This window comes from Dipteris shenzhenensis, chromosome 13 (genome assembly GCF_047967505.1).
Source record: "Dipteris shenzhenensis isolate YYH24624 ecotype China chromosome 13, Dip_SZ_1.0, whole genome shotgun sequence".
NCBI classification, from domain to species: Eukaryota; Viridiplantae; Streptophyta; class Polypodiopsida; order Gleicheniales; family Dipteridaceae; genus Dipteris; species Dipteris shenzhenensis.
This window is the reverse complement of record NC_141608.1, coordinates 7,954,594-7,969,171: the sequence shown is the minus strand read 5'-3', so window position 1 is coordinate 7,969,171 and position 14,578 is coordinate 7,954,594. Positions and strand designations below refer to the sequence as shown.

Genomic DNA, 14,578 nt, shown 5'->3' with positions numbered 1-14,578 from the left:
ATGTCTAAGGTACAACAATCATGATAGATATCCTGCCATTGCAAATTGTTTCTTGCCTACAATGCACTAGGTTACAGGAAGGTCCCAATATGACATACCGGCTGCTCCAAAATATCGATGGAGAGGATCTAGATAATGGTCAATGACGAAGTTGTGAAATGAGACCCAAGTGAGCTAGTCGGGGTCAGAATAGGCATTGAAAAGGGTTTGTGAGAGGCCTTAACAATTTTGGGCTTTTTTCTTTTGGAGAAACCTAAAGTCACCTAAGACTGTTAGGATTGTTAGGACACCAGACCTATGACCAACCATGATATTTAGGATAGATAAGACTCCTACACCTAATGCAATCTAACCTAACTTAACCTACCTTGAGTTAGACTTAGCGAATCTAACCTAGTCCGAATTAGTCCTAACCTAAACTATGGTCTCACTAACCTAATCGATGCACCTAGCCTAACCCAATGACTAGCTGTAGAGTGTAGGGTAGGTTAGGTACCGAACCTTATCCTATGGATGAAAGAAAGGTTGGTGGATGATCGGGCGGCTAACGTGAGTTGACGACAAGGCTTCTTGAAATTGTCGCCTGCCTCTACCTTTTGCAGAGATTGGCAACCAGAGACGATGGAGAAAACATTGGTGATGCCAATGCTCTTGGCGATGGTGGTGTTGATGCTTGCTTTCTGAATAGAAACATTGCACTAGTGTGATGATGCTGACGACAACGTTGTTGGGTCTATATATCTTTGGTGAAGAAACATTTGGGATGTAATGCCGCCAGGGAATAATTTTATGCTGCTCTCAATTCAATGGTCTTCAGTGATGGATCCTTTTGCTATGTTCCCAAGGATATAGTATTGCCAAGTAGATCTCCACTTGTAGATACTTGAGCGGTATCTTGAGAGGTGATGACACAATCAATGAGTTCTTTCTAGTAGCATTGACAAACAACCCAATTTTGTTCTTGAGAGAATAGGTGAACTCTATGAAGTATTGTTGACAAACAACTTGTTGTAGGCACCCAAGGTCCCGAGCCCACCCCATGGGTTAGTCTCAACTAGGGGGTGCACTCAGATACGGTAAATATGGAGCATACATCTCCTCAAAATCCCATTCACAAGGCAGGAGATCCCATGCCCGAAAAACTATAGGACCATTATGATTGGATATGTCATGCCCAAGACCTATGCATAAATACTTACACAATGGTTAGCTTGGTTGCAGAGCTTGGAGGATTTAGAGTCATGGGATAGGCAGGCTTTGGGATAGATCACGGGACCACGGATCATATACTTACTCTCAAGGGGGTCATCTAGGAGGCTAGGGCACAGAGATAGAGGGTCTATTTTTGCTTTGTGGATGTCCACAAGGCGTTTGACATAGTGCCAAGAGCCCAACTCATCAAGTGTCTACAGGAGTTGGGATACAATGAGGAGATCACCTGGACAGTCATGGCACTTTATGAGAGAGTCTCAGGGAGGGTTCGGCTAGGTGCAAGGTCGAGAGTGGAGATCATGAGCACCATTGGGGTCAAACAAGGGTGTCTGTTATGGCCAACCTCGTTTGGCCTCTACATAGATGAGCTTGAGACCTTTATTGGGATCTTGGGAGGGGCTGGTTGCTCTCTACCTGGATCCTTGCTTCAGATTCTCCTATACATTGATGACGTGGTCTTACTCTCTTCCTCAGTAGAGGGCCTCTAGCAACACGTAGATGCACGTCATACCTTCTGTAAGACACATGACTTGAAGATTAACATGGGTAAAACCAAGGTTATGATCTTCAACCCGTCCCAAGCACAATGCACAGAGAGCATTTCACCTTGGATGGTTGCCGGTGGAGGTGATTGCATCCAACACATACTTGGGGGTTGTCTTCTCCGGCCCCATCTTCACGATGCGATTAGCATTACGGGCCTGACTGAGCAGGGGGTGTGCTGCATTGGCCAGACTTGAACGGTAGTGTTTTCATTCACACTTCCAGGACCCCCGAACCAAAACCCTTCTCTTTGATTCTTTGGTCCGACCAGCAGGTATGTATGGCAGCCCTTGTTGGGGGCTAGATGTATCAAAGACAGATTGGGCTTGAGTTGAGAGGCTTCAGGTTCTCATGCTTTCACGAATGATTTGCAGTAAGCCTTCAGTCCCACATCAGATAGTCCTGGCTGAGTTTGGAGCATCGCCACCACAACTTGTTGCAGCATTTCAGGTTATCATGTATCTCTACTGCATCAGACAGTATGGCTTCTACACCATAGGACAACGTCGGCTTCTTCGGTTTGGCCTTGTCCTCATCCATGGCACTGGCGGCAGAAGGCGACCAGAGGTGTTGGTATGCACACACATGCAGATGGTTTGAGAACTTGGGGAACCACATAAAGAGGTTACCTCCATCCAGTACAGCGCTGAGGCCCTATCCATCCCACCTTCATATCATGAGGTGAACTAGGTAATCCGAGAGGATCTCTTACAGTTACACACATTTAGGACTGGGGTGGCACCTTAGAAGCTCGCTGTGAAGCTCAGTTTTACAGAGACAACTGCCTGTGAATTTCAGCAGAGGGATTCATCGACCAGCTAGGATACACACAGATCCATCTCCCCCACTCCTTGAGGATATCGTTCGGACAGTTCAGCCTGTAATCACACCGACTCCGTATTGAGAGTGGTCGGGTAGAGGGAGAGGGTCGTGTCTGCACCCTATGCGATCACTAGGAGATTGAGTCAAAGGAGCACTTTTCTTTCAGATGCCACGTGTACTATAGTCTACGAGATCAAAGGTCGCTATGATTGCCTCTTCAGGGATGGCTTCGGACCCCTATCCAGTCTTGTGTCCTACTCAGATTAGAGATGCTTGGCGGCTTTCATCCATGAGGCTTTCCAACACAGGGAGTGGTTGCTCCGAGCACATAGGTGAGATCAGGGCATACATCGAGACTCCTCCCTGAGTGAGTTTTTTGAGCCAGACAGCATGGACTAGCAGGATTCACGGAGATAGCGGACACGAGGACCTGAGCCAGAGATACGACAGACTCGCCAGTGGATCAAGGCACATATTATATTAGGGGACCTTCCCTCCATGCTCACCAGACCTTCCCTCCTACATGAGCTTATTGTCTTAATTTTCAGACTACAATATAGGTACCTTATAATAATTCGGAGTTGCTGTATGCAGTCCTTGGGAGCTGTTTCCCTCCCTAAACGGATGTTTTGCTGTCCTGCAGACCTGTTGGTCTCCTGTGGACATTAATAGACTTTCTTTCTTTATTTCTTTTTCTCTCTACATGTTTGTAATTTTGTTACATCACTCAGTAACTATAGACTGAGTTGGGTAGGTTTACATACCCTAGTGCAGTGTGTTGTTTGTTTTTTCTTGTCCAATAGAGTTATATCTAGAACACTTTGAACCTTGTATTTTGCACTTGTCTTTTTTCCAGTCCCATAAATCCTTATGCCATATGGGTCCCCCACGGACTTTAATACAAGCATTTCATTTCATTCCATCTCAGGTTTGGTTCCGAATCAGCTCAAACAAAGAGCCTTCTTTGTTTAAACTCTTTCTTTAAAATCCAAATCTGAGTGCCTTTTCATTTGTGAGTTTGCCTTAGAATCTTTATCTTTGCTGTTTTTACAAACAATTCGAGCATGTGACCCCTTCTGATTGACCCCATATATATCATCATACTGAGCCTCTACTGTCAGAATTTGCAATGAACCTCTGCTGTGCCAAAGCCTCTACATCAAGTGCATTCCAGCCTCTACTGCAAGCTCAGTCCTTGGGGAAAGCTTTCTCAACAATTTTTTCTTCTATCCAACAATGCTCATCATACTTGTTGCATGTCATCCAATGTAGCATGTCATCCAATGTAGTCAGTTGCTCTCATATCCATGAAACTGAACAAACTCTCTGACAAGCTGGCTAAACGAATTACCTCAAAGCTGCTCTCTGAGCTACCAGTTGCAGTGTTCAATTCACTTCAAAGGTGCTGCGAGTTGCAGCGTTTAATTTGCCTCAAAGCTGCTGTCAATTGTAGTTTTTAAATTCACCTCAAAGCTACTTTCTGCATCAGATGAAGAACTACCAATTGCAGTGTTTGATTGAGCCACTTTATTCCCCTAGGCCCAAGTTGGGTGAGGGTGATCAGCCAGATGCTATTTTCTTCTCACAATCTAGGCCCTTGATGGTCAAGATTGGCACTCCTCATTCTTAATAAACACGAACAGTGCATAACAGAGTTCTATCTCAAGATCTTAAAACTAAGTCTATCTTGGGAATCTATTAAGTTGGTCATATCTAAATGGGATTGGCTCACCCATGCTCTGTCAAAAGTCTTGTGCACTCACTTTGTCAGTCTTTGTGTTGTCCTTGGTCCCTAGGCCACAACCATTGGTGTAACATCCAACGAATGTGAGAAGAAAGGGAGCAGAATGCAAGAGTGAGAGCAAGAGTGAGCTGAACGTCTGAATAGAAGAGTGTGAGTACAAGAGAGAGTGATAGGTTTTGTCTAAGTGACAAAACCTTATCCTATCCAATAATTGTAGTTAGGGATCTAACTGTGGTTAGGGGGAAAAACCTCAAAGAGGGAAAAGTGCCCCTAACCTACTTATTACATCACATTGCCCACTGCCTAGAATATACCAATAATTCTAACACCCCCCTGCCGTGCCAATGTGGTGTACAAGGTAGTGATCAATCACCAAAAGGATATAAGTTTAGGGCACTGCGAAATGCCTCAAACTTCTCACGTGGAAGTGCTTTGGTGAAGATGTCTGCAACATTGTCATGTGTTGACACATAGATCATACCGATCTCCCTTGCATGCAACTTCTCTCTGACATAGTGATAATGAACCTCAATGTGCTTCGTGCGAGCATGAAACACAGGATTCTTTGCCAATGCTATAGCACTTTGACTATCAGTGAGAATTGGAGAAGGACCCTCCAATAAGAGATGAAGATCAGCAAACAAACGACACAGCCAAACACATTTAACTGTCGCTCTGAAAGCTGCCCTGTACTCAGCTTCACATGAGGAAGTAGCCACTGTAGATTGTTTCTTGCTCAACCAAGAAATGCAAGCTTTGCCCAAAAAGAAACAATTACCACTAGTGGACTGCCTGGTATCATAGTCTCCAGCCCAATCCAAGTCACTGTAAGCATGCATCTGCAAGTCACCCCCCTTGGGAAACATCAAGCCATAAGACTTTGTGCCTTGCAAATAAGGATGTGCTTTACAACGTGCCAATGTGTTCTTTTATACTTGCTCACCTGAGATACTGCATACTGAATATCGGGCCTTGTATTGCACAAATAAATGAGGCATCCAATAGCTTGGTGGTAAAGTGTGACATCCATTGATTCACCTGCATCATACATAGTAAGCTTCAGCCCCGGCTCCATGGGAGTGGCTATAGGCTTACAATCTTGCATGTTGAACCTATCCAAGAGCTTTTGCACATACTTGGATTGAGACATAACAATGCCACGCTTGTCTTGTATGAACTGGATCCCCAAATAGAAATTTAACATGCCCAAATCTGTCATGTCAAATTCAGCTTTATTATTTCCTCATTTGACCCTGTGAGCAACATGTCATCTACATAAAGAATGATGACCAAAATATCCCCCCCATCCTTCTTGATGTAGAGGGTGCTTTCCGTGGGACTATTGTGTAATCCCTTACTTACCAGGAAGGCATCAATCTTGGCATACCATGCACGTGGGGCTTGTTTCAGCCCATATAAAGCTTTATTCAGCTTGCAAACTTGAAGTGCATTGCGTGTGTAGTACTAGGTGATCTAGTACTAGTTCATGTGTGTGAGTCATGTGTGAGTGCCACGTGTCATTATGGGACTTATCCCATATGCACTAGGTGCTAGTGTGTGAGTGAGTAGCCTATATAAGGCTTGTACTTCTCATGATTATGAATAAGATAGCCTTTCATTATGTTTTCATTCATGTATCATTTCCTCACACCCTAACCTTTTCTCCCTCTCTCTCCACCATGTTTCTAACATGGTATTAGAGCACGTTCACTCTGCCATAGCTGCCACGTCATCCTAGACCTAACCCTGATCCAAAACCCTAATTTTGCTCAAACCTTTCTTCCTGCAGCCGCCTCAGCCCTGCACATTTTTGCCTCAGAGTCAGCCTCGTTTCTGTCTCCTTTCAGCTGCTTTCTACCCCTTTAGGGTTTTTGCACAGCTGCCATCTTTGCTGCCCATTCAGCCTCTGTTTTGCAGCCCGTTTGCTCTCGTTTTTGCACGCGTAGCCTCTCCATTGCCTTTCCTTCATAGCCGCCTCCGTTCAGCTCTGTTAGGAGCAGCACGTGTGGAAATTGGAGCCATTTCAGAGCATCTTCATCCCCGTTTTTAGGGTTCCTAGGCCACTGCAGCAGAGCAGCCCATCCACGCACGTTGGTTGCAGATTTTTGACCTATTTGGAGGCATTTTCGACCAATTTTGGAGCTCCTGTTTGCATTTTCAAGGTGTTCTAGGGTTGCTGTTGCAGAAGCTCCTACAACATAAGCATTTTCGAGCAGTTCCTTGGCCTCCAGCACATCTACATCAGCCGTTTTTGGCATCAGAGACCTGCTACAGCATTCCGAGCTGTTCTAGGGAGCCACCTTTCACATTGTTGACCTGTTTTTGCACTTCGGACTGTCTTGGTGAGCCGTTTTTAGGGTTTCGGACCTATTGCAGCACCTTGGGCAGTTATCACGCGCACAAGTGCTCACCTCGTGGTTTATTCTGCTTTTCGGGGCATATACCTACTGCTTTCTGATTCGGGTTCACATTTGGCCTCTATTTCTGTCCTCTTGCATACGTGAGCCTCCAAGGTCATCGACTAGCTGCTGGCCACGCTTATTCAAGCCTTTCTTCAATTGCCTTGCATTTGTGAAGGCTGCTGATCCATTTCAAAGCCCTAGACCAGCCTCTTCATTTGCTGGTTATCCATTTCAGCTTGCTGGTTCTGTTACCTCAGTTTGATACTATGGAGCCTCGTCCTCGTGGTGAAGACTCATCAGCACCACATATAGTGTCCCCGCATTATCTCCTTTTAAGCCCACTCAACTCCTCTTTTTATGCTTATTGACTCAGACGGCATTCTATAGATGGATCCTGATGTTGTCTTGCATATTCCTACAGTTTTATATCTCCCTTCTTATAGCAGATCCAGACACGCCTAGATGCAACTTGTAATCATTTCACTGTGAAATATAAAGAAATTCACTCCTTTTAGAGCTGCACATGCTTCTGTAGACACTTCATGGGAGATTCTGGCTAGTATTGCAGCATGTTTGGAGAGCCAGATGTATAGAGGCATTGGATGGATCCCAGGTACACCCCTCTCAGACACTGGCCAGTATTTGGACTGATACTATACATACCTTGAGGGCCATCTGGACGAGCATGCAGGGGTCATCGAGAGCAGCCTCTGCTAGGAGAAACACTTTTTCCAGAGTATGGAGGGGATCTCCTTTCTTCTCTGATTCTGTTTCAGGGTTGACATGCATTTTCAGCCTCAACCATGGTTATTTGCTAGCTCTTTTTAAGCTATGATTTCTCTCATGTATTTATTGGCATGATGTACTCCTGCATTGAGCTTGCTCCTATAGTTTTCTCTCGTGATCATGGAACCATGGACCACATTCTCACGCTCAGATGTATCATCGAAGAGGCGAGGTCACGGAAGCAGAGGGTTTATTGTTGCTTTGTGGATTTTCGCAAGGCATTTGACACGGTTCCGAGAGCCCGTCTCATACGGCGCCTATAGGACTTGGGTTATGACTAGGAGATCATTTGGGCTGTCATGGCACTTTACGAGAGAGTTTCTGGCAGAGTTCGGGCAGGATCCATGTGGACAGACGAGATCATGAGCACCATCGGGGTCAAACAAGGGTGTCCTTTGTCGCCTACCTTGTTTGGCCTCTACATTGACGAGCTTGAGATAGCGATGCAGACACAGGGAGGTGTAGGTTGCTCTCTTACGGGCACGCTGATCCAGATTTTGCTCTATGCAGATGACGTGGCTCTCTTGTCTTCCTCAGCAGAGGGGCTTCAGAGACACCTAGACGCACTACAGTTCTTTTGTGAGTCTAATGATTTGAAGGTCAACCTGGGTAAAACCAAGGTCATGACTAATACATCTCGAGCCATCATGCGTTAGGAGCAGTTCACATTTGCGGGGTCATCTGTTGAGATAGTTTCATCATACACTTATCTTGGGGTTATCTTCTCTGGTCCCAGCTTCACTATGAGACCCGCGATGCAGACACGCTTGAGTAGAGGGTATGCTTCATTGGCCAGACTAGAGAGGCAGTGCTTCTGCTTGCACTTTCAGGATCCACGCACCAAGGGGTTGCTTTTTGACTCCTTGGCTCGCGCAGCAGGGATGTACGGTAGCCCTTGTTGGGGGCCAGACTTGTCGGATACAAAGTGGGCCCGTGTGGAGCGGCTACATGTTCTCATGTTATCATAGATGATTCGTGGTAAGTCATCCGTTCCTCACCAGATCATTCAGGTTGAGTTTGGGTCACCCCCTTTACAGCTAGATGCTGCATTTCAGGTCATCACATATCTGTACCGAGTTAGGGAATATGGGGATTATACCTCGGGGCGTAGCAGGCTACCATGGATAGCTCTATCCTCTTCTATGGCACTTGCAGCAGGAGGAGACCAAAGGTGCTGTATGCACGTACAGAGAGATGGTTTGAGCGATTGGGGCTCTACATGGATAGTAGACTACCTCCCTTTCAGTACAACATGGATGCTCCGTTTTCTCCCCTCTTATCACACGAGGTCAACCAGGTTATCCGTGAGGATCTACTACAGCTACACACATTTCGGACCTAGTTAGGACCGAGTGAACTCCCAGTGAAGCTTAGTTTCTACAGAGATCACTTCTTACATATCACAGTGGAGGGTTTCATTGACCCACTAGGATACACGCAGATTCACCTACCCCACTCGTTGAGGATCTCTCTTGGGCAGTGTCGGGTCTCTTTACACAGACTTCTCATTGAGAGCGGTAGAGCAGAGCGACTACCCAGGGAGAGGCGCATATGCACACTGTGTGACATGCAGGAGGTTGAGACAGAGGAGCATTTCATCTTCAGGTGTCTTGTGTACTATGAGATCCAAGGGCGTTTCCACTGCCTCTTCAGGGATATTTATGGGATTTTGGCCTGTTTCCTCTCCTACCCAGACTAGCGGTGTTTGGCAGGTTTCATTCATGAGGCACTTAGACACCGTGAGAGGATACTTCGAGCACAGAGATAGGAGCAGACTTCTTCCTCGGCTGATCCCTCTCAGAGCTCTATCATGGAGTTCTTTCAGCTAGATCACATGGACCCCCACGAGACGAGGCCTCGACATGACCGTGACCCGGAGCCTATGACCCGACAGCTTAGACAGAGGGTCGACACACAGATCACACTTGGGGACATCCCCTCCTTCTTTAGAGTCGGAGCCCAACTGACGGGGGTCACAGTAGCCCTGGTTAGATGCAGAGCTATGACCAAGAGACGTGCCAGGACCGCACCTCTGAGTGGCCGACAGCACTCTATTGCCGACTTCATGCCTCCACTGCCTCATCCATCCTGATATCTTGCTGCTGCCGATGATGATGATGATATTGATGACGATGCTGAGACTGATATATAGTTGACCATCGACATGACTATGTTGTACTTAGGACTTGGTACTGCCATTCTGCATTTTTTGCATTTTGCATTGGTATGGACGCTCGTTTAGTAGCTCCACTACCATAGCTTGTTGTATCAGGATTTTCACAGTTTCATAGACCCATTGGTCTTCCGAAGACTTTAATAATCTTTCTTTCTTTGTTTCTTTCTTTCTCATACTTAATAGAAGTACTTTTATTGCAATAATAAAAATAGAAAATTGTGGCTAGTCTCTATTATAATGTAGGAAAACATGTCTAGATTAATTGTAGCAAGAAGAATAGCTCCTTTAGAGTTGTTGTGAACATCCATTTAAAAAAAGTTGGGGATAGTTTATGGTCAAGTGATGGTCAAGTGTCCCTCGCAATGTCAAAACTGATTTAGGCATAGTTTTGCCACCATTTCTGCTTTGGCTTTCATGCTCCAAATGATAAGTGAAGAATGGAATCCCTTTGTGGCTCTAGGTGATTTTTGATCTTGAGGTTTTCCCTTTGGTTCATTTTGATGATTAGTCAACCTTGATTTTCACAACACTGTGAATATTCAAGTAGAGTATCTTTATTGCCATTCAGTGTCACGTGCATCTTTGCAATTTACTTCCCATCTTAGTCCAGGGTTCTTGGTTCAATCTGCCCATATATCTTATATTTTTAAATGAGTTTTAAATGCTTGATTTAGAACTTGTTCTTTCAATGACATCATTATTTGTGTTGACAGCTCTCAAAGCATAACAGTTTTAAAGGTCATCCATACAGCAAATTTGGGACAGGTAAATTTCTTTACGGAACCCTGTTAATGCTTGAAAATTCTAATCAGGACCTCCAAAAGTACTCTTCTAGTAGATGGATATCATTTTTGTCTGATCTATGTCTGGAAGTCAGTGTACATACAAGCTTTTGGTATCGTAAATTTCTCAGAGATCAGGTTCGGCCAATCACCGTCTTGAATATTTTGGATAGTTGAGGGGGATATCAAATGTAACTTTACTCATTTGAAGTCATTGTACCTGACAGGGAACTTGGAAACTCTCGACGAACATCCAAAGTTGAGGGGGGTCGACACACGTGAGGAATTGATTAAATTCTATGAGAGGCATTATTCCTCTAATCTGATGTGTCTCGTTGTCTATGGAAAAGGTCAGCTGCTATCCTTTGGCCTTCTTGATTTGTCAGTCACTTTTGAATCTGTCAGACATAGAAGGCGAACTTTCACCATTTGTTATCTGTTTGTTCATGATAGATTCAGTTTGGTAATTCTGGTCCCTGCCAGCCTCCCTAAGTTTCTTCTCATGTTATCTGTCTTACTGCTTAACAGAAAGGCTAGATATTCTCCAAAAGCTTGTAGAAGCCAAGTTTGATGCCATAAAGAACACTAAAAAGAGTCCGCCTGATTTCCCTGGCCAGCCTTGTCATCCTGAAAACCTGCAAGTATGTAAATTGTATGTTTCCTGGTTTTTTTTTGCATGGAATGCATTTTTCTTAAGGATATTTTGTATTTCTGCTCACTGCTTATTCTACTAGTTCCTGCTGTTACTTATTCTTAAAGGCTTCAATTGCTGTACTAGTAATGCATCTTGCTTTCTGGCTGCGAAGAGAATGTGATGACATGAGCTATCCCCTGTTTATAGACTCACAAAAACTCTCCTATTCTTGCAGATCCTAATGAAAGCTGTTCCTGTCAAGGAAGAGCATTCCCTCTTCTTATCTTGGCTCATTCCACCAGAGGTCCATTGCTACAAGGAGAGTCCATCGCAGTACGTCAGTCATCTTCTTGGACATGAAGCTGATGGCTCTTTGTTTGCTCTTCTCAAAAGTTTAGGTAAATAAACATGATGAAGTTTTAATTTTGCATTTTCTTGTCATCACATTGTCTATGCTTCAGGGAGTGAGTTGAGCTGAATTCTATCCAACTCTTTGTGCATTGGTTGCAATGCTAATTCAATTACTGATTACAGTAGTATAGCTGGAATGATATTCATAGCCTCAGGCCCAGCACATTTGTGGCAAATTCTTGTCTCTTGACATTTCACATTGCCCTTTTGCATTGCACATCAGTCATGTTGTTCTCTCAGCTATGCTTAATCCCACATTTCCTGCTTGTGTGCCATCATAGACACCCAAAATATTTTGGAGTCTCATATATGAATGCGATGTAGATGTAATAAATAGCTCCACCTAAAGTCCTTGTTTCAAAGGTCTCAAAAAATGTACATGTACTAGTCCAAGATATTGTTGCTGTGTGTGCTTATTCTTCTGGAAAAGGGCTGCTTTTCAAAGGAATAAGCTTGGCAAAATGACATAAAAATGTATTATCATCCTAAGACAGTGGCATGAGCTGTTGGAGGCTAAGAGGTTGTACCCTAGGCTGTCCTTCAAGGCAGTAAGGTGTGGGGATCACGGACGGAGAGTCTACATAAGGTCAGAGAGGAGCATGTGGGCTCAGGAGTACCAAGCAGATAGTAGAAGAGCTTTTGGTAAGATCAGAGGACCACGGTTTGGTGGGACTCTGCATCTCTTTGTTTTATTGTGTCTGGTTTTGGACGGAAGTATTGCTTGGAGCACTGTCTATTTACTGGCTTGCACACACGCACATGGTTGTGAAGTACACACTAGTAAAGAAGTATTGATTCACTAGTTAAGCACTTCTGCGTGCATTCCTGGGATGCTCTATCAGCCTTCCACAGTGGGATACCCTGGAGTTTGGAAGGGAGGGAGTCTATCCATGTGGAGCCCCAGTCGCTCAAACCATCTCTCTTTGCGTGCATACCAGCATCTTTGGTCCCCTCCTGTTGAAAGTGCCATAGAAGAGGACAATGCTAGCCATGGTAGCCTGCTGCGCCTAGAAGTGTAATCCCCCTACTCCCTGACTCCATACGAATACGTGATGACCTGAAATGCAGCATCTAGCTGTAATGGGGATGACCCAAACTCAGCTTGAATGATGTGGTGAGGAACGGATGGCTTACCGCGAATCATCCATGATAACATGAGAACCTGTAGCCACTCCACACGAGCCCACTCTGTATCCCACAAGTCTGGTCCCCAACAAGGGCTGCTATACATCCCCGTTGGGCGGACCAAGGAGTCAAAAAGCAGCCTCTTAGTGCATGGATCCTGAAAAAGTGAGTGTAAGCACTGCCTCTCTAGTCTGGCCAATGAAGTGTATCCTCTGCGCAAGCGTGCTTGCATCGCGGGTCTCATAGTGAAGATGGGTCTGGAGAAGACAACCCCAAGATACGTGTATGATGAAACTATCTCAATAGGTGACCCATCAAATGTGAACTGCTCTTGGCGCATGACGGCTTGAGATGTAATGAAGATCATAACCTTGGTTTTACCCAGGTTGACCTTCAAATCATGAGACTCACAAAAGGGCTGTAGTGCATCAAGGTGTCTCTGGATCCCTTCTGCTGAGGAAGACAAAAGAGCCACTCCATCTGCATAAAGCAATATCCGGATCAGCGTGCCAGCAAGAGAGCAACCAACCCCCCTTGTGTCTACATCACTGTCTCAAGCTCGTCAATGTAGAGGCCAAACAGGGTAGGTGATAATGGACACCCTTGTTTGATCCCAATAGTGCTCATTATCTCGTCTGTACATCCAGATCCTGCCCGGACTCTGCTTGAGACTCTCTCGTAAAGTGCCATGACAGCCCAAATGATCTCCTGGTCATAACCCAAATCGTGTAGGCGCTATATGAGGCGGGCTCTCGGAACCGTGTCAAATATCTTGCGGAAATCCACAAAGCAACAGTAAACCCTCTGCTTTCGTGCCCTTGCCTCCTCGATGATGCACCTGAGCGTGAGAATGTAATCCATGGTTCCATGATCACGTCGGAATCCAGCCTGTCCTGCTGCTCTAAGTCCTCGACACTTCGCAAATCTGTTGATCTTGGAATCAAGCAGTGATGCATAAATCTTAGACATGACATGTCCAATCATAATGGTATTGTAATTCTTTGGGCTCATGGGATCCCCTGCCTTGTGGATGGGTGAAATACTGTTAATGGTTCACGTACGTGGAAACCCCAAACAAACAGCTTCATCAAAGAGCTTTGCTAAGATCAGGGATAGGAGGTTAATCCCATATGCAATGAACTCAGTGCATAGTCCCTCATGGTCCTTCCCTCGACCATTATGAAGTTTTATTACGGCATCCTTTACCCCTCCCTTTTGAAGAGGGTGCAGGATGTGGGGCGTGGCATATGTGAGAGGTTAGGGACTGGTTGATTTGGGATGTCATAAAGTGTGCGTGCATAATACTACCAGACCTGAGTATTAGTGAGTGGTGAGGGGGACCGTCTCTCTAGAAATCTCCGCCAAAATTCCTTAAAGAGTTGTAACTCAACAAAATGTTCAGTAGTTCCTCCTCGTTTTGGTGAACGAAATCTAGTTTCTTTCTATGTGCCAATCGACGATACTCGCGTAGCGTCTTTGGCTCGCTAGGAAGACTATTTTTGGTTTCGAATCAGAGCTGATGGCATAAAGCTTCATCATTGTACCAGCTATTACAGGATACGGTCCCAAGAGGTGGTGGGTAGGTTGGAGCGGGTGGTGTGAGGGAAAGCGTGAAGGGTAGCGTCGTGTAGTGAGCGGGTGACCAGGGCAGCACGGCCCTCTAATAGGGGTATGAAGTCAATATAAGCGAGAAGTATGTACAGACGGCCAGAGTAAGTAGGTGCGTGGTTGCGGTCGAAGGGTATATCATGATAGGTGGAGTAAGAACTCAGTGAGGTGAAAGGTGCTGTGCGACGGGGAGTGGAAATGCTAAAGAAAAGGTAGGTATGATCAGCCCTCGGAGGGAGAGGTGCTACTATAAACTCAGTGATGCGAGATGTGAAGGTAGGGGATCCCATGATGTAATCAACAACGCTAGAACCTCCCCCATGTGGAAAGCAT

At 45.3% G+C, this 14,578-nt stretch overlaps 1 protein-coding gene across 2 annotated transcripts in view; it reads left to right on the top strand.

The window, feature by feature from the left end:
• Positions 1 to 14,578, top strand: part of LOC147894982 (Insulinase (Peptidase family M16) family protein) — a 118,677-nt gene that overhangs the window by 16,341 nt on the left and 87,758 nt on the right. For both annotated transcript variants that reach the window (XM_087384155.1, XM_087384154.1), the window contains exons 7-10: positions 10,399 to 10,450; positions 10,695 to 10,817; positions 10,996 to 11,108; positions 11,337 to 11,499. In XM_087384155.1, coding sequence (XP_087240281.1) covers positions 10,399 to 10,450; positions 10,695 to 10,817; positions 10,996 to 11,108; positions 11,337 to 11,499 — 451 coding nt within the window. The remainder of the gene's footprint in view (positions 1 to 10,398; positions 10,451 to 10,694; positions 10,818 to 10,995; positions 11,109 to 11,336; positions 11,500 to 14,578) is intronic.